Source organism: Anopheles ziemanni, chromosome 2 (assembly GCF_943734765.1).
Source record: "Anopheles ziemanni chromosome 2, idAnoZiCoDA_A2_x.2, whole genome shotgun sequence".
NCBI classification, from domain to species: domain Eukaryota; kingdom Metazoa; phylum Arthropoda; class Insecta; order Diptera; family Culicidae; genus Anopheles; species Anopheles ziemanni.
The window spans coordinates 61014130-61040836 of NC_080705.1; the positions used below are offsets into that span (position 1 = coordinate 61014130).

The 26707-nt window shown below is 41.5% G+C and overlaps 1 protein-coding gene across 3 annotated transcripts; it reads right to left on the minus strand.

Moving 5' to 3' along the window:
* Window positions 1–1485: 1485 nt before the first annotated feature.
* LOC131283111 (transmembrane protein 184B) lies at window positions 1486–26301 on the minus strand. 3 transcript variants are annotated; one of them, XM_058312680.1, is made up of 8 exons: window positions 25539–26301; window positions 7034–7199; window positions 6705–6963; window positions 5603–5772; window positions 5358–5524; window positions 5198–5272; window positions 5025–5109; window positions 1486–1781 (listed from the first exon to the last, which is right to left on the minus strand). In XM_058312680.1, exons 1-8 carry the CDS (start codon window positions 25767–25769, stop codon window positions 1486–1488), a joined length of 1449 nt encoding a protein of 482 aa, XP_058168663.1. In that variant the 5' UTR covers window positions 25770–26301. The 3 variants fall into 3 exon arrangements, with proteins under 3 accessions (XP_058168663.1, XP_058168665.1, XP_058168664.1); XM_058312682.1 differs by lacking the exon at window positions 1486–1781 and adding an exon at window positions 2872–3814; XM_058312681.1 differs by lacking the exon at window positions 1486–1781 and adding an exon at window positions 2872–3817.
* Window positions 26302–26707: the final 406 nt, after the last annotated feature.

The following is a 26707-nucleotide window of genomic DNA, read 5'->3' on the forward strand; positions in this document are numbered from 1 at the left end:
TTGCTTGGTTTGTTCTGTGTCTTGTCTACTTTTTTTTCTTCTTCCTTCCATAAGTGTCGCTATTCTTGTTTTGGCATAGTATATAATAGATGTATCATAAAGCACACTAACTAGTCCCTTTTCTACACCAGTACTTGTTTCCCTTTTCCATACGGTCATCTTTATCAGTTTTTTCTTCTTTGTGTTTCATAGTCCACTCTTTGAAATTACATTTTATCGACTTTTGTTTATAATCATCCCATCCTTATAGCCTTCCTCCTGTCAGGGAAATGATTGTAAAGCGAGAAAAAGCATCGCTTATATCTCCCCACCATGCTTTCGTCTGCATATTTTCTTAAAACCTCTATTTTCTTCCCTTTAACAACATTAACCCGTGCTTCTGGCGGCAAATTCAGGCGCTGCATGTGACGTGTATGGATCCAAAAACTGAACATTGTGACATCGATTATATCGCTTTTTTTTGTTTTTTTTTTCGGTTTTGTTTTGGCAATGTAAGAATCAAATTTAATAGTTTTGTCTATTTTAAAACGTAAAGCATTTACTCCGTTCCTGCAGTGCTATGGATTCATTAAATCATCATCTTGTTTTCCTAATTCCTGTATGCCTGCCCGCATCCAGTGATGAGTTTGTCCAGTGAAACGTGTTCTGTGAAATGAGTTCTGAGAAACCAAAATAAATCTTTTTTGACCTTACCGGGAGGAAGGATTATGTTTCAATACAGTACAAGTTAGCAGCGCTATGAAATTGGAGCGGTGACGGAATTGTTGAAACGATATAGCTTGCATTCATCATTCTGCGATGAATTTCCTTCCCGATCTTAATGTAATGCTGTATCGCACAGGTGAAATGTTCACACGAATGGCAGGATTATTGTACTATTTTTAAAAAGTTGTTTTTTTTTGCTTTACATGGCTGTATGGATGTAATATTCATTGTTCTTTTAAGAGCCCGAGGCGCCTGGCCATTTGGCCACAAAAATTGTGGTATACCAGACACCGGTGTAGGACGATATATACCTGCTTTTTAATTTAAACGTGCCGAGATGTGAAACGCGGTTCGGTTTGAAAATTTGCTCTTCACAAATTAATCTGCTCTGCATACTTTTTCGGTATAACTTGTTACCATCGAATGCTGGAGACACGCAGGCATTCGAGCAGGCTTACTTTTTCCACTTCTAACGTTTCTACACGGTAACAAATGCATGCATACACATAAGTTACGAGTTTCGTGGAAAGCATATGCTGAAGTCCATTTAAAAAATGGGGTAAAAATAAGGATACAATCAATGCAATGCTTATAACTGGGACTCGTGACCTACTGACGGCACTAATGAGCCGGAAACCCTCCAAACGAACTTAATCAACTCCAGGACACTGACACATTTTTCAGTGGAAACACAGTTTTGGAATTAACAGTTACTACACTAATGCCTTCTGGGGGCACAATCAAAGGACATTTCGTAAACGTGTGTATGTGTGTGTTTGTTTACTGATACTCGTCGTCACTGGAAAGAAGCATCGTTTTCTCATTGTAGTTCTGGCTGATGGTGGAAACCTTCTGTGGTACAACGCTCGCCCCGGGCATGAATTTCCGCTGGCTGCCCAATGTGGGTGGAGCTATATAGCTTCCTCCGTGACCGCCAGCCCCGTTGCCATTGTACGAGCCCGTGGTTGCTCCACTACCCATACCATGACCACCTTGCTGCCCGTGCCCCGTCAGTTGATTGCTCGGATCGTCCGGATCGTACGAGGATACGCGAATGCCCCGAGGATTCTTACCACCTACAAGAAAAGCAAGGCAAAAAACAACGTATCAAGAAAAATTCTCATTTTTCAGCGGCTATAATGTAAAAATACTGTGATTATGATTTACATGTTGTGGTTTAACAAGCTTTTAAAAGAATTTAAAATTATTTCGCATACCATTTAGTGGCGTACGAGTGACCGCTGGTGGTGGCGAAGATATGACGCAAGACACAGCGCAGGCGTAAGGCAACAAACATCGCTAGGGAAACAACATGCCAACAGGGGATAGTGGGGATGACGAGATACATAGATACGGAACACGAAAGAACGATAAAAGGATAATCCACATGCGCTGCGGAAATGCAAATACTTACCAAATATTACCTGCTGTACCGTCATGCTCGCCGGAGTGTCCTATCATGTTTTCCAAAACAGCGTTGATTCCTTCTTCGACCTTATCAACATCCACAACACTACTACTACTTTCTTTCATATTACGAGTAATCCTAAATGATGCATAAACGGCCTCGACTTACTTATCAACAATAGGAGATATACAAGAAAAATACGTTTTATTATAGCGTTGCGTTGCTTTCTGTCCTGTTTACTGTACTGTTTTGTCCTTATTTCCTTTAAATATCGTTCTTTTCTTCTTCCATCTTCCTGGCAGACTGGCTGTCAAGATTCATAAGACAAACGCTCCTCCTCCTCTTCCTCACGGATAAATTTACTTTTCGCAGCTGCAATCGCTTTTAAAAATAAGTATTCCTACGTCCAAAAATCACATTCCTTTCGCATCTCAACGTTTCGAACCATTTGCTGCCGTTTGCAAAGAAACGTTACCTCCCGGTGTTTACCACTTACGCAGGCGCATGTAATCGATACTCGTTCGCTCATAAAAAGGTAGCTAGGATTTAGGAGCAAAAGGATGGACATTCGCCTACGGCAAGCGTACGATACGTGAACTTAAGATACACACAAGAGGCGCATAAAAAAGACAGACAGTCACTTCAGAAAGGAACCGGTAGCTTTCAAACATAGTTTCAACGCTGAACATTTAGTATTTACAGATAAAATTGCGGTACAAAAACAAGAAATACAATTTTATAAAATATACAAACATTAGATTGAATAACAAAACATTCATTTTGAAATTTTAAGCAATCTTCAAAGAAAGATGGTGATCGTAAATAGATACTCTCATGCTGGAGTCGTTTTAGAAACGTACCGTCATGCTTGCAGTAAACGAAGTCAATCATAACGCCGTGGGGGTAAACCCTATATCAGTTTGCTACATAAGAACGCCTAAGGTCACGATGTAATACGTCCTAAAGACAAAACAAAGGTACGATACCAAACGATCTCACTTATGAATATATCTCCTTTTTTGTGGCCCTTAAGTGAACTTCATTTTTTATTTCTGTGGCAAATTCATCTCCAGGACAAAGGGAGCATACGAAAAAAAGGGTACATGGGTCAAGGGATTAAAAGCGAAATTTAAAATATCGATTCATAAAATAATTACGAATTTCTTGTCCGAGTGTTGATTTAGCGTTCTGAAGAAGTCACAAGGTAAAAAGGAACGTTTTGAATGATGTACGGTTGCATATAAAAATACTCAGTTATTAGAATGTGTATAATTTCAACGGATATTTCAAACACAAATCTCTGACTCTGGCCCTAATAATGGGGAATCACGACACGGAACGCGTTTGCTGATGGTGTAATCAACCTTTCGTAGAAACTTAAAATAATAGTTATTGTATAATAAAACGTTTCATTACCTTTAGAAGCTCTCTAAAGCGATTCTAGCTCGCGGTTGCTTGTTACTAAAGTTTCGATTTAGGCTTCAAAGAGGTAAGGTTTTTACAATTTTATAGTTTTTTCGTTTCGCTGTTTGCTGATTTTGCTTTTCTATTTTTTGTATGTGTGTTTCCCTTCGCGGATAAGATATAACTAGGTTCTCATTGTTACTTACTAAACGGGGTTAAAAAAAAGAGTGGATTATGTTTCCATCCACAACACAGAGGACGACATTCAAAGTCGCTCGTAAGGCATCTGCGAAACAACTTCTGAAAATTGGAAAGAAGGAAATTAAACAAAAGTCACAAACACGAACGAAAAAAAACGAGAAACAGTGAAATCATTACTTATTTCCGTAGGTAGTAGTTCTTTTTTATATCACACGACGAAAAAGTAAACATACGTTCCATTTATTAACTGTTAAGAAACCAAAAACTAAGAAGTGATTTTCCTCTACCATTTGCGTTTACACACGGGTGTTCAAACACTCTTTTACTGCGTTGGCAAAGGTGCATTGCATTAGTGTATTGAAACTGATCGTTTCGAATAAAAACAAAAAATAAGGAAACCTGTATCATCGTAGCTTTCCTTACAATGACCATTGGCCGTGAGAAAGCTTGCAGAAAAGCCAAACTCAGTGCGGTGGGAAAGATTTTAAGGAGGGGCGGAAAATACACGGGCATCAATTGATTTAGAAAAGATTGCCCGTGTACGGTTCGCCATTCGGCAGGACGTGCAGTTCTTCTTCGCGGAGCTGGTAGTAGCTTTTAAGGTACTGCGGTGCCTGGAAAAGCTTTGACTCGCCGCGCTTCCGGTCGATCGGAGATGGACAATCTGCGCCGTTGGTAGCAGTAGGTCGGTAAGGGTTGCACGCGCATCCAAAGAAAGTTAAGAATGGATAGAAAAAAAAAGAAACAAACAGAACGTTCCTTCAACGAAATTCATTGCTCCTTTTCCGTGGCGAGGGCTATGATCGTTTGCTAATCTCGAGCGATAAACTACCTTCGCACGTGAGTGTATCGATGATAAATGCACAGTTTGGTTCATCTTATGGAGCAATTACGTCTAGAGTCATATACAACCACATTACAGTACAAAGGAGATATATTAAACAAACGTTCTAAAATAAAAGGGGAAATCACCAAGCAGTAAAAAAAGATACACTTATCAAATGTTGTGCATAATATGAGAAAAACCGCTGTCCATGCAAACAAGTTGTAAATAACAAAACAAAATACCAGAACAGTAAGTGTACGCAAAGGAGTCAGCACAACTTTCTGGTGCAGGAAAAAAGAGGGAATAAATAAGAGATTTAACAACAAACAAGCAAAATATTATGAAATCATAATAAATTAAAAAACAAGCGAACAACGATCGTGCATCAAAGAACCAGCGAACAAGTAATATGTAAGAAATTGGAGTAGAAAAGAAAGTAGGCAAGAAAGTAACATAGCTCTTAGCGGAAGGCGGACGTACCTGAGCTGTACTGAGTGTACTGTTGATACTGCGGATGGAAATTGTGTATCGCGTCCGTCATAATATCCTTAGGGTTCATCGTTTCCTGTATGGGTAGGGAAAGCACGATCATGAGTCTCAATATACATATTTATTTGCAATGTTTCGCATTTTACGATTACGGTATGCTTTACCTTTAAACTGCTCGAAATGGATTGCATCGTAACGGATCGACCGTGGGCATCAGTCATGCAGCTTTGGGCGTACACCTTTTCGGAAAGGGAAGAATAAAATGAGTGCGATTGAGATTTAAGAGTGGCACACTCACCGTGTGCAAACGCCAGTCGAACTCACCTGGTACGGGAATGCATACCGCAGCGCGATGGCCGCAAACAACATTTCGATGCAGATGAAGAAGTTCTGATAGCCAGCCGACACCGTACCAGCGGATGTGGTTGAACCACCGGCATCAACGATCGGCGAGATGACTTCAGCCTTTTCCAGAATTGCCAGTCCAACACCTAGAACAGTACGGCCACAACATAAGTCATAAGCTTCCACCAATGCGGACCCGGATAATTACCCACGGGAAGACTTACCTTGCCAGAAGGACAGGAAAATAACGGATTTGACGGTGCAGAACTTCAGTACCGGATCGAACGGCGTCAGCAGGTCCCGGGTGGCGAAATAGAACAGATACAGTCCATACAGGGCGAGTGAAACCGAGATATTATAGATGACGGTGATGTAAATGTAACCTCCGTCGGCACTGTTCCGAAAACGAAACAAAACAAAAAATACAATGTGACTGTGAATAACAGAAATGTTTCATCATACGGTTGTTTTATTTATAGTAACAGAGTAAAGGCAGTCAGCAGAAGAAACCCACGAACTTTCTTTAAGCTTGTCGTTACTGGAGCACTCTTTGGTGATCAATCATAAGCAGCAGTTCTTTGTTGGTTTTGATTGAGTTTTGAGAACTGGAGCTTTCGCAAATCCAAAGACACGTTGAAACGTTCTCCCCCTTTTTAAACATAGATTTTGTTGACGAATGCCTTCCGAATTACAGCTCGAGCCAGGTCATAATTTTGTACCATGAACCTTATGGTTAGTTGAAAAAAAAGTGAGATAAAATTCACTGGCATACATCTGTTTGTACACTTGAAGCAGCTTAGTTCCTCTGTTATCCAACTAAACTTAGGTACAATGGTTTGAACAATAATATTGCGTTACATAAGCAATGTCGTCATTCTTACGATGTTTTTGTTGACCCAGTTTTGCACTCTATCGGAATACATACTGGGATTGATTTGTATTTCAAGGATTGCATGCAAACTTTGGATCAATAACCAAGGTACGTTCTGCGAAAATGCAACTGGTATTCTTATTCGGATAACGAGTTGTTCCTTAGTTCGTGTAACACACAAGGGGCAATGTTACGGAACAGAAAGCGTTTTCTTATTTAAGAATTGATTATTCTAAGCGTCCGGAGTATTTAATTGAACGTTTCTCAAATTGCGTAAAACCAATTTGCAGTGAGCGCAGATTGTTGAATTCCATTCTACGGCTTTGCATGACAACATCAAAATCACATCAACGGACACAAAGATCTTGGTACTGACAGTACGCGTCAGTCAAGGACGAAATTCAATTTAGGCCCAACGTTCGCCCGCGTAACCCACACGCGGCCTCCATTCCTACCTCCAGTCACCATCGTGGTAGTGGTTGAACGCCTGCAGGAAGATGATAATGAACGCCATCAGTGGCTTGACCAGGCAGAACTGCAGTGTCGCTTGCTTGCAGAACCGCAGGAACCCGATCGTGTAGGTTTTGCCCGCCAGGCAGCACGTCCCGTACAGGCAGGACGATTTGATCGGCTTGCCGCGGATCTCCGACATAATGTTGCCCTCGCCGCCCAAGTATTCGTAGCACAGCGACAGGAAATTGTAGATGACGAACGCTGCCGGGACAGAAGAGCAAAACGTTAAACGTTGCCACTTGGCATCCGGAAAGGAGAAGGACAATCATACCCTCGTAGCAGTCACGCACGGTGAAAAAGTACACGTAGACGCTTTCGGAGTTGAAGAACAGTAAGCTGACCCAAGAGTAGGTGGCGTAGATCGGCACGATGAATAGTATTCGGACAATCCATCGCTGCTCCTGTGGGTTCGTGTACCATCGAAGGTGTTGGTAGATCTACGAAGAATAAATAGAACGCAAAAGGATACACAATTAGTACAATCGTTAATGTAAAACAGCACTTCCAGAACAAGTTCATTTATTGAAACATATTTTATTTAATTATTTTACAATATCACTTAAAAATTTTTAAAAAATCAATCAAAGTTAGATTTTTTTAAATTTTAAGTAAGTTTTCCTTGCATGATTTCATTAACTCAGCGAAATCGGATCAGGTAATTTTTTTTCAAATAAAAGAAAATCTTTCCTTCAAAATAGTTCGAGAAATGAATTTAGGCCATCTTCCGTTTACAACCGTTGAAGACAGATGAAACAATGTGGAAAATCGATGCGAAACACAACAGAAAATATACCGGTCCGCACAGTTCGTTTCGGGCGGAATGTTTCTCACCCTTATTCCCATGGGTAGTTTACACTAAATCGTGCCCGACTTTACCTTTCCCTTCACTCCCACCACCACCCTCCTCCTGCCCAGTGGTCACTTACGAATGGCCTGCATTTCCTTCTTACCCATTGCGTTCGGCTCGATTTCACGAACGGGCCTTTATTTCTGATGACGCCAGTGCGGATGGGGATCTACTGCACTAGGGCTTTATAAAATATTCATCACACTGAAAGTGAAACATGAATATATCCAACCGAAAGGAAAAGGCGTTCCACAAGAGATAAAACACGAAGTAAATATTTACAAATGAAGAAAAAAAGAGAGTATTGCAAGTGTAGTGTCATCATTTGGTACCCGTTGACGACGTAGCCCAGAGAGTGGTGCCGGTTAAAGATCGGACGAAAACGGTAGGAAAACGAACCATTTTTTGCAAGGCGTGTACTTGGGGCTTGCCTCCGCTGGTCGTAATGGAGGCTCGTGAACACGCACAAAAAAACAAATGGAAGCCAGCCCATTCACAACAGAAGATATAATGGAATAATTTTCCAGTCATCTTCGTTCGGCCCCCGTTTTTTTACGTGGGTGATTTTTGATGGCTTTAAAATAACTTTACAGTCACCAATTTTGTTTTTCTCCCCGGGGGTGTCTCGCCGGGAAAACTATGACCTTTCGGTTTGGTGGTTCGGTTGGCAAGGCGCTATGATGCCTTCTGCTCGCGAAGATGATGTTGTCATCAGGCATCCATCCGACAAAAGAAAAGCGACACAGGAGCAAATACGAGATAATACCCTGTTTCATCATCGACCGAAAGGAAAATCACATCAACAACATCGACGTCGGGATAGACCGTCTCCTACTTTTTGAGTTCAAACCGGGCTTCAAACGACATTTAAAGCATGTCTTTGGTAATAAAAGCTTTCGCAGGATGCGCTCATTGGAGGGTTTACTTGTCTCCCGATCGATGGTTCAAGTGAGGGAAATGTTTATAATAATGAGGTGTTTTATGGATGTAGTTTTTTTATGCCTATGTCTTATGTTACTTTTTTTGGATGTAGTGTTTTTTATGCTATGAACATCGATAAAATATAAGGAGTAATTCAAGAAACATTATTTTGTATCTGTTACAACACAAAAAACGTAAAGAGAACTCTTTAATATTCTGAAAAATAATTTTCGGAAATGCTCCACAACATAAATTGCACATTGAACATATGTTTCAGACACCAATCGTAGGCAACATTTAGCTGTTGGAAAAAAAAATACAGAAGACATCTGGAATCGGGGGCGAATATACGAAATACCAAAAACCAACATCAAATTTTGAACGGATTTTGCTAGCCCTTCGAAAGAAAATATTGGTCTGTTTTTTGGTTTTGGTATCAAACACACCGGCTTCCCGCGAGGCGGTGCAGTGGAGTGGGCAGTGGTGGAACGACGGAAACTAACACATCTTTCACAAACATTGTTGTTTACTGTGGCTAAAATAGCAGCAGCGGGTGGGGGACTGTGTAGTGACAGGAAGCAAAACCTCATACCACAAAATCGATCAACCGTCAAGTCAAAAGGAAGCCGGAAAAATCTGCCATTTCGGCAACCACCAGAGCGCGTTCTCCATCGTTGTGCTCCCAAAAGAAAAATAAACAAACGAACCCAAAATGCATTTCTCAAATGCGGCACACGGTAGGGGGTGTGGTGTTAGAAGTTTTTCAATCAAATATACATCTGCTCGGAAAGGAAGGGTAGCGATTAAGTAATCCGACTACGGCCGGAGTATGAAATATGCTATGGAACACACCAAAGCAAAGCTAGGTTTAAAACTATGTACAACTACAATTTAAATGTATGCTTTTGGTATGTTATTTAGTAGAAAAGAATCGAAAGAAAACAAGTACAGCACATCGATAAATTCATGCACTCGTCTTACATTTCGATAATGGCCACATTTATCAGACCCGCACAGCAAACACTTGGCGTGTATTTATCGTAGTAATGTTCACCAAAAGAAAACCCCCGTGAGCAAGGGAAAGAGGGACCGAGTTTTCTCATTCGATTTTGTTTGCCTTGCATGAAGCAGTTTACATAAACTGCACACGCGATTCACGTTGCCACCATTTTAAAAGCCACCCGCCGGGCTAACAGCTACCGCCGCGGTAAAAGCATTTTCCCGTTTGTGTGTGAAAAGTTCTTGCCAGAAAATAAAAGCCCAAAACGGTTGAAATCGAGATGGATTAACGGCACGTACGACCTTTAATCCTCAATAAATGGGCGAAGCGTTGGTGCACCCAAGAAATGGAAAATTTTAGGCACCCATCCAGGGTAGCTAATGTTTGTTGTGTAATTTTAGGAAAACAAACATTGAAAACGTTCCCAATTCTCACCTGCAAAAATCAATGATAGCCGCGAGCAGATTACCCGTTTTCCTCCACATACAACTTTCTTTAACAATCCCCAAAGTAGTGTAACTGGAAATTGCTGAGACTTTCATTCTAAAACATTACAAAAGCTTAGAGATTTATGATGACAAGCATGAACTAGAGAGTTGAAAAATACATCTTTAGCTTCCGGTGAAATAGCATTTGCTAGTCGTGCTAAGTACTAAAACAACATATAATATATCCGGGTTTAACTAGACACAAGGCTGCCACCATATGCAGTACAATTACTAGTTTCTCGACCTCACGTTCTTAGATAAGGGCGAAGATGAATTTTCTATATGGTCTTGCTATGAGAAATGTGGTACTTGAACTGCTAAACGCCAACTTTACACCCAACTTCACGGTAGAATAAACACAGCAAAACATTTCCATCACTTACCAGATGCAACCATCTACTAAAGAAACCACTTAGTTATACCGTGAGCTATCTAAAGGCTTTTCTCTCATTCGTTTTGTGCGACGAATGTGAAAAAGTAACATATGAATCATTGCATGAAGTGCGTTGTTCAGACAGGACTCGGTGCACAGGTGGAGCTAATTGACAATTCAAAACCCCTCTTTCCTTGAATGGGGAAAAACTGCATCTTTTCTACAACACAAGAGATTGAAAGCAGGGCCTATGAATATGCTCGTATACATGAATGCGGCTGATATTCCATTTTATAACTTCCATTCCACCGAGCTAACTGATTCGAGTAGTGCAGAGCTGAGTGGTCTATGAGCCTGCTTAACAAATATTTCACAAATGATATTCTTGACAATCTGTATGCCGAGGGAGATTTTTCATGAAATAAAGAAACTCAGTCGTAAGAAAATAAGCTACTATATACGATGAATTTCCTTTAAAATGCAATCTAGAAATTAAAACATATTTACATATTTGTTTACCAAAAAAAAAAAGAAATACTATTTCTTTTTTACATTATTTCACCCTCTAGTTATGGCCAATACAACGTTTTTAGCCGATTGTTTCGCCATTTCTTTAACGTGGTAAATTTTCCAAAAGTGATAAAGCACAAACGAGATTGTCATCAACTGTTTCGATTTACTTCCACCATTGCGCGATAGCGTGCTGTAAAGGAAACAGACGCCACGTCACACGCCTGATAGACAACGTCGACGAATATGTCGAAACAACTTTGCGGCAATCATTGTATCGACATTGATAAGGCCTGCGGGAACATGGCACATTTGAGGTGGTGAGATTGAGCACGCTACCCCGTATAGAAGATTGAAAAGTGGTGGAAAACAAGAATATTTTCGTTTCCAGTAAATGGGTAAGATAATGTTTGAACTGTTTTTTTGTTATGCACATAATGCAAATTATGAACACTTTGATTGAATAAGAAATCAGGAAAATAGAACCCCGGACGCGCTCCGACACATTCCATATTCCTCCCTCACTCAGAGCGTAGTATTTTTAGTTCAGGGCAAACGGAAAACAAATTCATACTTTCTTTCTCGAGAGTGAACTTAGCGATTCTGCGAATACTAACGACCTACTACTTATCGATTTTTGTCGCAAATCTGACGACTTCATACTTTCTATTTTTTATTTAAATCTTCCTTCGACAGAAACGCAACGAGTCCAACTATTTTCCCAATCACTTATGACTGTGCAGCTAATGCCGAAGCCATAGCAATGCCAATGAAGCAACGGATCTAGAGCGTGGTACGACTTCGATCTGCGGGCTGGAAATAGAAGAAAAGCTTCTTTCACCTCGCGATAGGTAGGTCGTTGCTGTAATCCGACGGTGAACTTAAGTAAACTCGGGCAAATAAACTTCGAACAGATATAAACACGTACTGTTTTGCTTCTTTACCAAGGCTATCGGTTTCTAATCAAAGTGTAGAAGGTCGTTTATTTATCTCTGCATAACTTTAGATACTTAATTTGACATTATTTTTGTTCAAAACGAATACTACAAAAAAGTTAAAAAGAGTAAATTAAAAAGTAGACTACTAAAAAAAATAAAAAATTAAATCTATGATAACATTACTAAAGATATTCGTGCATCAGTCATTAAGTATTGAGGAATCGTAAAATAGCGGTTGTTTTTCCAATGTCGTCATTCGGAGTGCATTTCACCAAATTTAATTTCCGCCCAGGATAACGAATGCTTTCGCATCTGCAAGCGCCGCCACGGAGCGTGAAAAACGTCAGAGGACACACACTCATGATTACCGGTTCGAGCGGAAAACTCCTACCTGGGAGGGTGTCAGGTCGACATAACGCACTGGCGGATCGAGGCCGTTTGGTCACACGCGCCAATGTTTAGTGTCATAAAGTGAAAGGACTCCACGCTTACCATTACCTCACGGTGGGCTGGTCAGTTACGTGAAAAACTGGTCCACCACCTGGACCTGGAGCTGATCGACACAAAGTGGAAGAAAAGTGAGTCCGGGGAAACCTAGCTTTTTGGAAAACGTTCGCAAGGATTAGGCGGAAGTCAAGTGACGGTGTAGTGAAGCTTGTCAGTGAAGTGCCACGCTCGTGTTTTATGCAAACGTGCGCCTGCTGACTGTGAAGTTTTGTAACTTGCGCTCCTTTCTCCGTCCCACTTCGCGGTTGGCGATAATAGCGGCGAGCCATCTTCACGCGTCACACATGATCGGTCATATGTAAAGTATGGACGCCTTAAGAAACATTTGAACACAACCTAACGAATGTCGTGTGGATTACATTGGCTAGCGGTGGTTTGTAACAAAATCGTCAAAATAGAAGCATCCAAAGGAGTGCCGCACACGAACGTCGCACACCTGACACGATCGATTTATGACGTTCAGCGCGAGGTTGTGCGTGCGTTCGTTGTTTGGTGCTTCCGTATTAATAACATGCTCACGGCAATAGTTCCACCGACCGGAACCCTCACCCTGCCAGGGCCGACCCCGATAATTCATTCATAATTCAATACCGGCCTGAGGCGGTATTTCATCCCCACTTTCCCACGATTTTCATACGGAAAAAGGCACTTCCAATCGGCAGTCTCAAAATCTGACCCAGGGCTAGGTGGATCTAATTTTCGATTAGGCGGGATACAAACTGGGAGGTTTTTCTAAGCATGTCCTGTGGGGGGAGTACTTCTTTGAAAAGCGAACATCCATTAACGGTACGGTTATCAATATGCAATGATGTTGAGGGAGAATTAGAATAAATTAGTCACGATTTTCTCCAAGTTACTTACAATTACCCTTCAAAAAGTCAATTATAATTGGAAACAGCATTTGAAAACCCTAATTAATTCCGGATTAGAAAGAAATTTTAAATTTCTAACTATCCATCCACAAGTCAAATCCGCTAGCTGGTAGCATAAAAGGTAATAATAAATTCAAAGGGTGAGTGCTCTCAAAAATCGATATTATTGATTGACACTGACACTCCTTGCGCCACACACCTTTTATATGGTTTGCTTGCAATGCGGGAAAAAAGCAGAAAGTGAGTGATTCTTTTTCAACACTCCCTAATTTTTCGTGACATTGACTGATCTACGGACACAGGCAGTTCTAATGTTTATAAATTACCAACTAAAATAAAAGAGGAAACGTCTAACGATCATCTCACACTATTTGAATACGATACAATAAAATTATTATTAAATTAAATTTTTACCACAATCATAAGAAAACTATTTAGCAACCCACAATGTTCCTGATTACTGATTAAATTTATCATCATATCTAGCAACTCATGTTAATTATGATGGCAGCAAGAAGAATATTTTTAGCTTGTAAGTTTTATTTTTACAATTTTTAGCTTCCTTCTTGTTGGCCACACCAAAATCCACCCATCCCCTGGGTAACCTTCGTGTTTTTTGACGCATTGAAGGTGCGTTGAACGTTTTCATAGATGTCGTATAATCTCCGTTCCGTGCCAATAGGATATTTGTGTATTTCCTTACACCGATGTACCTCAATTCCCTGCTTCTGCTAGCAAAACACGGCACATGCAATCTGCCAAACAACTGCTAAACAGTCAACCGTCTGCTGATAATGATGAGCACGTGAAGTAAAACTCGAATGAAGAAGAAATTAATCCCTGTTTACTGCGGCTATAAGTCAAAAGTTGGGCTACCAGTTTGTTGCAAAGAAAAACACGACATTATCCAAACCCCTGAAAGCACTTTCTATCATGCACAAGAAACGGTCTGTTATTGGCAAAGCCGTTGCCCAAAGCTGTGTTTTGCAGGGAAATTAAAACCACAACCCAAGACGGTGGTAAAGCCACAGAACCGTTAGCTACCGTCACCGATACAAAGTGTGGTGTCCGGACCGGGCTGCAGTTGTCTTTAAATTCAAATTATAACGCAATTTGTTGCTTAGAGGAGCGACCAACCAATGTGATCTCCGCACACTAGAGACCAGAGGAGAGGACGTGTTTGCGTAGCGCGAGAAAACGGCCGGGAGTTGGCCGGTTCTCGCATTTCGCCTGTCACGAAGCGCAGCGGCCGGAAATAGAGCAAATGGGAAATCGGAAAAGCCTTTTCATCACACATCATATCCGCCGCTGCGGTTGTCGTTTTATGACGGAGATGAATGACAGCTTGATGAGCAGGCCGGCGAGGGAAAAGGTGCCGACCGACACCGGCACACACTTTTGTCCTCTGCCATGTGAATGTGTGTTTGGTAGTGGTATAGTGTCGCAGTTCTTTGTATCGATTCTCGACGAAACGGCCCAACGACGGGGGCCCCACCAGTGCTAGAACCAGTTCCTGGTGAATTGTTGTAATTTGTGTGCCCGCTACACCATGTAATGATGAACATAATTGTTTTCACCTTCACCTACGCACTCTGCCGACACACCTTCCCGGCAACTGATGGCGCAAAAATGGCAACGTAATCACGCTAGATCAAATCGTTCGCTGCTGATACGCTTGTTACATACTGTGCCACCGGCGTGAACCTACCAGCCCCTTTCGCTGCTGGTGGAATTGCACACCCATACACCTTCCGATACTCTAATAACCGTGTGGTGATTTGAACGTTTGTCAGTAGGTGAATCATCTGCCTCAGATACTTATTTCCCATCGACGTTTCTTAGCACCTCACAACCGGACATAACGCTGATTTATCGCAACAGTATCGCCAGGCAACCTGGCAAAATGTCGGGGCAAACAGCAGCGGAATTGATCAGCTCGACAGCAAATGTCACAACTGTGTCAAGCAGACAACTAAATAACGAACCTTCATCGGGTCTGCTGGTAACACAAGATATCGCCATAGAAAATAAGTAAATTTTTTTTCTTTTTCTTCGTCTTGCGCAACGATTGGGTTCCTCCAAGGTCTACCGTTTTTCGTAGGCTCAGTAGATGTTGCAATTTTCATAGAGAGGGAAAATGAATTAGAGGTTACTTTTATGTGGCGTTTTTCATAAAAAAAAAGTTTAGAAACTTTTGATTTTTGATTGCTCATGTACAAAAAGCTCAACTTCTTCACGACCACATTTTGAAGGTGATATCGTATTTAAATCAACGATTTACTTGCCAAAATAATAAAACATATAAAAATACAAACACGGAGCTCTCAGTTTTCCTCTAACCACAAATATTTCAATCTTTTCTTCTCATCCCATATGACATTGATGTTAATGTAGTCCCTGGGGCTTTCCTAGTGGTTTGTCAACCTCACACACCAATCGATGTTAACGTGAAGTAACGTGCACAATCACTATGGACGTGTCGTCTTACGTCCGTGGCGTTATTACCGACTGTATGCAGAAACCACTTCGCAACGCAGCGGTCAACAATGCTAGTGATTCACCCAAAAGACGATATAAAGGCACAGTCGGAGGTAGGAAGAGAACATGCTCGTACAAGGTTACTTTCTGCCCCGCACTTGATACGCACAAACGCACGAACTTACAAGACGTTACGTTGTGCACGTGTCGCCTTGCAATAATAAACGACCGCCAGGCCAATCGAGAGACAGCACTGCAAATGTCATCGAGCGAAATGAAGTGTGTTTGAGGAAGCACATTTGAAAAAATCACTTACACAAAGCCGTACCTCATTATCGTAGCAGAAGAAACATCGTCGGACCAAAAGCAAAAAGTACTCCACTATCCTAGCGAGAGAAAAGGGTACAAATTGAAGCATCACATCTTGAAAGCCCACTTACTGCTCGTCACCATAAATCGTTCTTCTTTTAGTACCGTCGGCACTCGTTCAACTTCATTTCAGAGCAATCGGTTCGCTCAGTGCACAGCAGGTGAACGCTGTATTTATGCTGGGGAACATCGAAAAACAAAAATCCAGCAAAGAAACAAGCTTGCGAAGGAAGGTTTTGGGGATGGCCACGGTGAAAGAATCAACAGGTAGTTTTCTCTTCGTTTTTCTCGCTGTGCCAACGAAAACAACACAAACCAATGCAAAGTGATACGGCTCATCAGAGATGGGGAAGAGGAGAATTAACATTCAAAGAAAACATAGCTTCTTGCAGACGGATACACCCAGCTTGTTACAGAGCATAAACAGATGCGCACCTACATTTTCAATCGTTAAAACATGCTTTCCTGATTTTGTTTTTCATTTTCGGTGTGTTTTGCAGAAACAATCGACACACGAAAATCGCTTTCCGGTTACGTGAGCACCAGGGACTACGGAACCGCGCCATTGATGCTTGAAGAAGAGGGAAACGATTCTATTGGTTATGCCTGATTTGTTTGGTGGTTTTGCATTCCTCATTCATTTGCATTCAACCCGGGGCGGCAATGGAAAGGGTGTTTGCTTTTCGCTGGCAGCAAAGACCCGTACTCCACGAGTGGTTGCGAGGAACATTATTACTTTTTCCTTCCCTTAGACCTGCAGCTTTTACTTTTACCAAACAATTGTTGAAAACGATACAGCAACCAATTTGAAAACGATCTTTTCCCATTTAAATGGTGAGCATTAACCGTTTCGCATGAAGTTGATCTTCTCTACTGAAAATAAGCCCCCTTGGGTAGCTCGGGTGAACGGAGCAAGAAAAAGCAATAACCGCTGATCGTGCTTTCGCACGAGCAAGCAGCGCAGTTGGCAGGAAGACAGTCTTTCCGTTCGAACCGGTTTTCTGCAGATGAAATCACCCTCCCGCAAGGGAAGTTGCTTTGTGTGCTCGAGAAGGAGAAGTGATGCTGAGGTGATCGAGTTTCGAGTTTCCCGATGATGCGCGCGGAGCCTTTCGAAACGCGAAATCGTGAAAAAGCTTACTGCTCACTTCTCTGGCAACCCAGTAAGGTCCCCCTCTTCGCCCATCTCCAGTCAATTGGACCTGGGGTCGGGCTTTATCGTTGCTAAAAATAAAGTCAAGTCTTCATGTCTTCAAAACATGACACGGAAGAAGAAACCGCTCCACAAGCCTAGATTGGATCTAGTTTAAGGCAAGGGAGAAAACTGACACTGGAACTTGCTCCATCATGTGTACTTCATGCCATTAATATGTCTCGTTTATCACATACAAAGTTGTAGCGTTGTATAAATAAGATGCGAAATACGAAGTGCCTGTAACAATCTATTTACCTTCATGCTTTAGGAAATATTACGGGAAGCGATAGATAATGAATCTAAATTAAAGGAAATTTTAGAATAACTGTATATTTGAAGGTAATAAAAATTTATATTGATCTACTACATATTTTAGCTTTTTTTTATGGAGTTCTATGTACACTAAAAACTCGAAAAATATTGAACTGTCACAGCTGAAACTATTCACACACATAGTTTAAGCACTGCAGATGTTATTGAAGGTTTGTTTGATCACTATTTTTCAATAAAACCATCCAAATTTTACAATTTAAACTCAGTTTTACTAACACAAACAAAACAAGGATGTAAACAAATGTGAAGGTGTATCTACTATAGTATATATAGCTACAACAAGGTTTATACATCACGGGGAAATTGATGAAAAATCAAAGAATTTAAATATGCCGTTATTGTTACTATTAAATTAAATCGAGCTTTCAAGTAAAGTGTAAAACCACTCTTTTCTCAACATCTTCTTCACCGAGCAACGCCGGGGAGTCAAGCTAGTACTTCAATAAATGCAATCAATATCTCATTTGCTTTTGTTCTCGTAATTCTGCATGTAAAACGCAAAATCTTCAACCTTTTCAAGGTAAAACTAGCTAACAACTTAAAAGCAACTAGTTCTATTAACCCTGAAGCAACCTTTGTGATCATCTTCCCAAGGAAAGTGGAAGACGCACTGAGACCGCCAAATGGCATCCACAAAGAATGAATGTAAGGCTGAGAAAAATGGCTTCTTTTAACATATTTCCCACACCTTCCAGTGAATGAGTTAACCTTATCGCCATGAACACTGAACATGTAAGCAAGTATTCAACCTGTTCTAAATGTATGATGTTCGTTTGATCTTGTACATTGTGTAAAACCTCAAATTTCAAACTGTTAAAAACACTGAGGACAACCAAACAAATGGGTCAATGCTAAATTACGAAACAAAACATAATTTAATAACATACACTTTTTTTAAATTCAGACTATGATACAGAATTTGATTAACACGTTAAGCCCTACGTCGGCCCCGTGGGGCCGACAGTGTTCTTCCCCGTAAGCCGGCGTCGGTCTGCTCGGGCCGACAGAGCCCGTTGGGTAGGCCGGCGTTTCTACGAATCGCTGGCAGAACGGGAAGTAGTACAATTTGCGCGTAGGGCTTAACGTGTTAATTCAAAATATAGCACAAGATTACTATGAACAAAATGAAAGAAAAAAAATCTAAATAAAAGATAAAGAAATTTAGTATTTCGCAACGGTCTTACGGTCTTAAGACACGCCTTGGAACATATTTTAAAACTCTTGGCGATCCAGTCCAGACATCACGGAGAAAACGAATTAATCATTTCGCCATATCCATGGCACGATGGGAAAAGATGCTTCAAGAACTTCTATTTCTTCGGTACAATATTGTCTACACAGCGACAAAAGACACCCACAAGGAACCCACACCGTTTTAAAAGCACAACGCCTGCATCTAATGTCGATGATAACGATGGACAATGGATAGTATGCACCGAAGGAATGGAGAGCATACGATGCCAACAAAAAGGACATGCCAAACCCTGTCACTTAATCACCGCTATTCAGATGATTTATGATTGCAAAACGATGCACTCACTTTCGGTTTGTGGGTGTTCGGTTTTTCCTTACCCGGTGCACTTTATGCAGTGAACAAGTTGTAGGAAAGTAGATAGTAAATAACAAAAGAGTGTTGGTGCAAGCGTATTCCTCTGTCTACTTGTAAAAAGTTTTACAATGTTATATTGTAAACTGCTTCTAATTAACTAGCTCTTACAGCTATAGTGAAGCATAAAGATTAATAAAATGTTTAAATGTGGTATCCCTAAAAGAGCTCCTATGTTTTGAAAATATTACTCACTATTTGGTTACATCGTTAAATTCTACGACTTTCGCTCTTTTTATTCCATGCCTTTCATTTGCATGCGATGCAACATATGAATAAAACCCCAAAACATAAAGTATGATGCATTGTTGGCTTCTGTCAACCAGCAGCTGCAGTTTGAACCGCACTGCACCTATCATGTGCACTGCCAAAAGCCAATGCACCATCATCCGTTTGGCTGGAAATGTTTGTCTTTGTTAAAGAAAATACACCGAGAGTCTTCGGTCACAATGCAATGCGACAGCGGGTACCGAATTTACATATTGTCAGCATAGAAAATACATAAACATTTTGCGTTCGCTCAACAGCACCAACACCAATCATTCGGCGCTTACATTGCCCATTCGATGTTCATTTTTCCCGAACGGACGCCCCGGAATACACAAGCTCGCAAACCGGATTCCGTTGCATCTTCGCACAAATCCTTTCACATTCACATTATGGTGCATGCGACTCGCCTTTCCGGTGGAGCACTTCCTTTCGCAGGATGTATCTTTATTTCTAAATAAATATAAATAGATTTGACCGGACATTGGAATCAGAAAAACCAAACTGCACTTCTTATGTCGTTTCCATTCCTTTTGCACGGTTTCTCAATCTCCCCCAATTTACATCTGATGCAACTCAGCAGTCGTATGGTAGAGTATTGACTAATACGCTGGTCACTAGCGTAACGGAACCGAAACGGATTGACAAAATCAACCGTAGGAAAACCCGAAATGAAAATTTCCACCAATCTAAAACTCGGCCATGAATAGGAAATTAATGAATTCCTTCGATTCCGCTCTTTTGGTTTACGCTTTTAATTGGTCCCTTCGGCAACGATCTTCTAGCCCGTATTCTTGGCACCGAATGTGTTTCAAAAATGAATAAGACGACTTACGCATTAATAAAAGTCTATTTGGAACGTATTTGCCGATGCAAAGTCCTTGACATTCCATTCATACACACTCAGTAATCGAGTAATATGTGATCAAGTTCAAATAAAAACATAACAACGAAAATGAAAGTCGATGAAAAACAAAAACTGCAAGCAGCAGAGTAGAGTGGCCTTTTTGATGCAATCCAACGTAAATAAGTTGATGTAAGTTTTTCGTTTTGTTTTCGGGGGAAAAAATTAAAGAAATAAGCACCTTAAATTAACGCTATAATCATTTACCTTAACGCTCATAGGTTCAAAAACCATCAACAATTTTGTAGCTGAGAAATTACCAGCTAAACTAACGGTAAGCACAAGACGTTGCACGATGCGATTTGCAATAAATTCATCGTAAAAGTTCCGAAACCACACCGACAGTTCGGTGCCCATTCGAAGGCCATATACGATGGACTTTCGGGGTTGTTTGCTGTTTTATTATGAGTTTGCGATTGTAAAACACTCATCAAGGCTTGATGCTGTTACGTTTAACCTTGCGTTACTACTGACCGGAGGAGAGCATCAGAAAGCACAAACTAAATCATTTTGCCATTTGCCGATACGGACTCATCAAAACTAGATAACCTTCCGAAACCGCTCCCCCGCGATGGGTTGCTCAATCAATTTTTTGTTTCCATAATCAATTAGCGTTTGAAAGACATTTTCTCATTTGCATGTTGTTCGTATGGCGTGTAATTACCTCTCTCCATGAAACGCGTGTGATGTGCGGTTTTGAGAAAGCTTTGAATTAGTAACCACGTAAAATTCGTGTTTCTCATTTGAAACTGCATTCGATTATATGACGACGATGAATTAAAAAACATCTCATGTGATCGTACTATTTTGTGTCTATTAAATTAAAGATCTTTCGAAGCAAACGATAACATAACATGCAAAAAGGCAAGAAAAGATTTAATATAAATTAGGACTTCTTAAAACTGCTATGAAATTTTAGCCAAATAAATAATCGAGCCGTCATACCAGTATGGAGAGTTTGATAACGTGGCACAATTATACTTCGATGCGTTCGTGCATCGAAGTGTTCCAATGAATGCTCGTTATCCAATAGGAAAAGTGGATAATAAACGATGACTGGCTGCTACTTGGCTCAAGATATCGCCTGATAAATCATTCCATTAGGCTCACGTCCGTCTGTGCGTCCGAGATCTTTTCCTAGTGATTAGGAAAGTGTTTACATAAGGACGTAAGTATTTCTCCTCCCGCATCAACCTGACGCAGCCGCTTGCAATGGACACACGATTATTGGTAAGCAGTGGTGATCGCTGATGGGTGGAAAGAGGGAATGTGAGGAGATTGGCTTCCTTGGTGGAACAAACGATTCGGACGAGACGATATCGAACATTATGCACTCTATGGCAGCGAGTGAATGAAACACACGACTTCGATTTCCCGCCAGACGCAACAATAATTTCTGACGCACTAAACATGGCGGTTTCCTTTCTGTGGGAGGGAAATATCTGCAGTATGCACCGCGAGTGGATCACCCCATTTCGATCTCGGTCCGTGGAATTGGATCTCGGACAACATGGAAGGAAACATACCGAATCACGCACGGCACCAAAAGAAGCATCAGCCGGAGAGCCATATGAAGGAAAAACATGTTTGCATTGTTGATGGAGGGGGGGAAGAATTGGTGGCTTCAGTATCTCGGTCAGAAGCGCGCATGAGGCGAAGACACGCGGATAGCCATCGTAAAGCCAGTCCGTGAAGCCAGTACATGCTTTGGTTCAAGGTTATGCAGCACGAATACAACTGCGATGCCATCAATGTTCTGACCCCTAGGAGTTTGTTTGAATTTAAAACGCTAAGTTTACAGCATACATAATTGAACAAAATGATAATTTGAGGGTTGGGAAAAGGAGGGAACTGATAATTTGAGGGTTAATTATCCTAACACTAAACTTTGAGGTTTCATCAACCATTGCTTTTCGCATTGCAGATTTTAAATTGCAAGAAATGTGAAAAATTATAAAAATAAGGAGTCTGAAACATTTTAACCAGGGTCACTTTATTGGCCAATATTAAGCGGTAGGAACTTTTACGTGTCTAAAGGTTCGGAAAATTTAGATATATGCATTTTATTAAATTACTAGACAAAATCTCCTTTGTTATCTCCATTTTTTCGAACGAACTTGTGCACAAAGTAGATTCAAAACCAAACCCGCTCAAGTACGCCACGGTGGGGCAAGAAACCAGCTCCGAGCAAATCCAAGGACACCAGCGGAAGACGAATTGGTGAAGAAACATAATACCGAATATACGTCATGCGCCGAGAATCGATTCGCACTCGTGTCATTTTGCAACGTCCGTGTTGGAGTGGCCTCCAACGGTCACCCATCCCGATTGGGAAAGAGGTGGGGCGGAGGGAGGAGGGACCTTCTGAATGATGATGATTTAATCTAATTAGTCTCTCCAAATCAGCCACTGAGGAAACGCATAGCAATCTTTGCCGAGGGTGCGTTCAAGGGAGGGATTCCAGCCAAAATATGGAGGGCATGGGCGGATGAGGAAACGACAAGATTTTTATCCATTTTCTCAGGTGCGGAACCAATGATACGGGGAGGCAAAAAATAAATTAAAAACTTTTCCTATTTTCGATACCGACGACGAAGTAGCTAAGCATCACTAAGAACGCCACAAAGGATGCTTTTGTATGAGCAACGTTTGCCAAAGGATGTGTGTCGGTGCGAGTGTTCGTTTTCCATGTAGACTCCACCGCCTAGCTTAGTCTATACCCCTTTGATATAGCTGTGAGAAAAAAAGTACCTTCAATGAAGTTTCCTGATCTTAACGAGCAAAGTTTAGGTTTTGCTGAACGTCGCCAACACAACGAAAATACGAAACAACAAACAGAGCTTTGGTGGTAGGAAAGATGTTAGCACACAACATGCTTCTCTTGAATACAAAAAACAAAAGTTTATTGGTGAAAAATCATGCAGAAACATCCTCCTTCTTGCCTATCAAGATATGAGCGCACTTCACTTTTCTTAAAAAAACGGGGGAGTATGGGTTCTATACATTGCACGTCATCTACAAAGACTTACACATCTGTTCAATCGAAAGATTCTTCCTTTGGTACATGAGGTTACCAGTATTTAATATAACTATGTCATACAAATGTTTTAACCTTTAATTAGAACCTTTAAGTAGGACAGCATTTAAATGTTATTTTTAAAGATTATATAATCAAGCGAATCTTGATACAATAAATTATTCGATATGATATTCCCTACAACAAATGTGCAGCAACGTGAAAATGTGCTCCATACACATACGTAAGGCCATCAACTTCGCTAGCCTCATCGATGTCCTGTGTGCTACACATTTCTTTTCCTCTAAACTTTTAAAAACTCTACTAGTGCCCGATACACGGTTTTTCCCCGCTAGGTACATGTATGTAAGTGACTCCCAGTGGCTGCAAGACGGAACTTGTTCCTGTACTTTGGTTGCTGCTCCTGAACATTATTAATGTAGCCAAAAGGGGAGGGCTGCATCGTTGCGTGATTTTTTCCACATGGCAGGACCATACCGGGCGAAGGGGACTTTCCGTCTTGAATCAAGAAGCGGCAGCGAAGCCAGTGAGGAACATGTTCCATGGTTTGCGTTTTCGTACGTATCCCGTTATGAGAGCTGCATCGAGAAAGAGGCAAGCTGGGACGGTGCCACCTGCAAGCCAACCAACGGCTGTTGAAAACCTGACTCCGACAGCGCGCGGCCCACTCAAGGACGCCAGACGAACGAACGCCGGAGAACGACATACGACGACCGCAATGAAAGGCGACAGAGGCTCGATTCGTCGGTGTATTACGGTGCCAAGGAGGTGGTCAATCTATCCTTGAAGGGGTAATAAAACACAAACACAACGAGACGCTTATAAGCTGTCTTATTTCTAAGGTACTCGTGGTTGAAATCTAGACACCACAACCCAAATAGAATCATAACCCACATTGACAGCTCATTCGCAGTCAGTTTGTTGCATCTATTGAAAAGTAAATCAATAAACAGTTTATTTGATTTTTTGATCCATAAACAGTTTTTTTGAGTATACGATATGCATAATAAAAAACTGATCAAAAGCTACGCTATACTTTACTCGCTATTTCGTGTAGTGCAAGATTATTTGGATAATTGCAATCATGTTCATTACAAATCGATACCCAACGAAAAATGCACCAGGCTTCCTCTATCCGTTGGTTGATTTTGTGATTTTTTTACCATTCCCACCATTCTCGCCGACATTGCTGATGTTGCAGTAGAAAAAACATAGAAAAATACACACACAAGAAACAACAGAAAACAACAATGTGGTGCAACGCATTACATAGACATTTGTGCTCACACGTCCGTGACTGGAGCCACCAGCGAGCAAGCTCCCCTCCCCCTAGTTCCAACCGAATACCGCCAAAGTTTGCGCCATTTCCGCGTGTCACGCGCGGCTTCCTTTGCAACGGTTAGATTCTGGCGGACGACTGTTTGTCTATTTTTTTTTTGTGTGAAGAGTTTGTGTCTACCGAATGAATCAAAATGAAACACAAAAACAAAAAAAAAAGAAATAAAATAGCAGAGTTTAGTACCCTGTCTCTTGTAAAAACGGACGAATGGAACATATTCACATTTTGTAGGGTTCATTGCCGCAAGCTTATTCGGCGAGATAAGTAGATAGTTGACATTAAAAAAATTGTATTGGTGTGTTGTTAAATTAGACACACCACAATTTTCGACACTTTAGGAGGTCTATATGCAGTTGGAAAAATATGGCAAGATAATAGTTTTAACAAACTGTAGCATTAATACCATTTTGGAAGCCTTTTTGGTGACTGGAAGGTACTACATCTAAAGTACTACGTGTATTTACGCTCCACTTGTGGCATTCCAATCGATAGCCCTCTTTCAATAAAACCAAGGTCATGGGCTCAAATCCATACACGCCTCAGTTTTCTTTCTAGGAAAATTTGAGGAAATCTATATACACGTGCAAATTGTCAAGACTACAGAATTGCCCCAATTGCGTACAAAATGGAAAGACTTGGCTGCTGTCCACATCTATCGTGTGGCAAGCAACCAGCGGGAGAAACAAATGTGGTTCGTATTCTGAATGAATTTTTTGGTAAAAGGAAAAAAAACGGTCAAATTTTCCCATTGGCGAATGAACTTTTTCCCCCCCATCCCGTCCCTGAACCTACCTGCTGGCAAGTGATGAACAGTGCCATCCAGACGCAGATGCCGGCGAAAATCTGGGCCGTCTTGGCTTGCAGAAAAATGCCATCGCCGACGTGGTTGATGATAGGATCGATGGCGAGGGCCGCCGCCGGGGCTGCCTCCGTCGCGCGCACAGCAATGTTCGCCTTGGCCGTGCTGCTGGCGACTGTCGCGTTGGCCAGCAGCTCGCTAGCTGCCGGATGTTCCGTGCTCATGGTGGCGCCGCACTCAGGCTCTCCACACTCAAGCGCTTAAACTCCGCCCGCGCACGGAGCAAAACACACACACGCAATCCGCCGCAGACGCCTCACGTGTATGACGTCCCCGGTTACCGTTTTCCCTAGCACACCACCTGAAGGGAGGGGGGACGGGATGTGGATTTGGCGGAGGGTACACCGAGGATCGATTGCCGATCGCTCAATTTGGCGGTTCGTTGCACGCCACCGACGGCGACGACGACGACAACGACGACGAGATCGATCTCTCGGTGAAAAGTGCAACGATGCTGCGCTGCTTTCGGAAGTTTCTTCCGTTCACCGGATGCTGCTCACCACCACTTCCCCTGCTTCCGGCGTAGAAAGCACCAATCTTCGACAATAGATTCGCAAAGCACCAAATTACACACACACCCACACAAACACACAACCAGCACCAGATATCAGCGTTTCTTTTCTTGTTTTCTTGTGTTACCGACAATTATCACTTCTCACTCACGTTCACTACGGCTCATGCATCTGCAAAGCTTACACCACTAGAAACAGCAAAAGGTAGAAAGAAAACATAAGCATACGAATGATGGAAAATTTTCGCTTGTTAAATTTTCACTTTCTAACGATAGAAAAGAAGAGCACTTTTTTTCGCTTCGTTTATGCGAGTGGAGAAAATTCTCTCCACAGTGCGGCTGTCTGGGTAGGAGGATACGGATCAATCGTTTTGCATGGGATGCGATTTTGTGTATGAATCCTTGTAAATCATTTGCAGAACATGACCAAACTGCATGCACATCGGTGTACGATCGGTCGTATTCAACTGCATGCTTGTATTTCCCTAATTTCTACTACAAAAAGTGCAGCAAAAGATGCAAACAACACAACATAGAATTTACCATCCGCTGATTTCAACACCTTTGTACAAAATCACTAAAAAAAAGTGT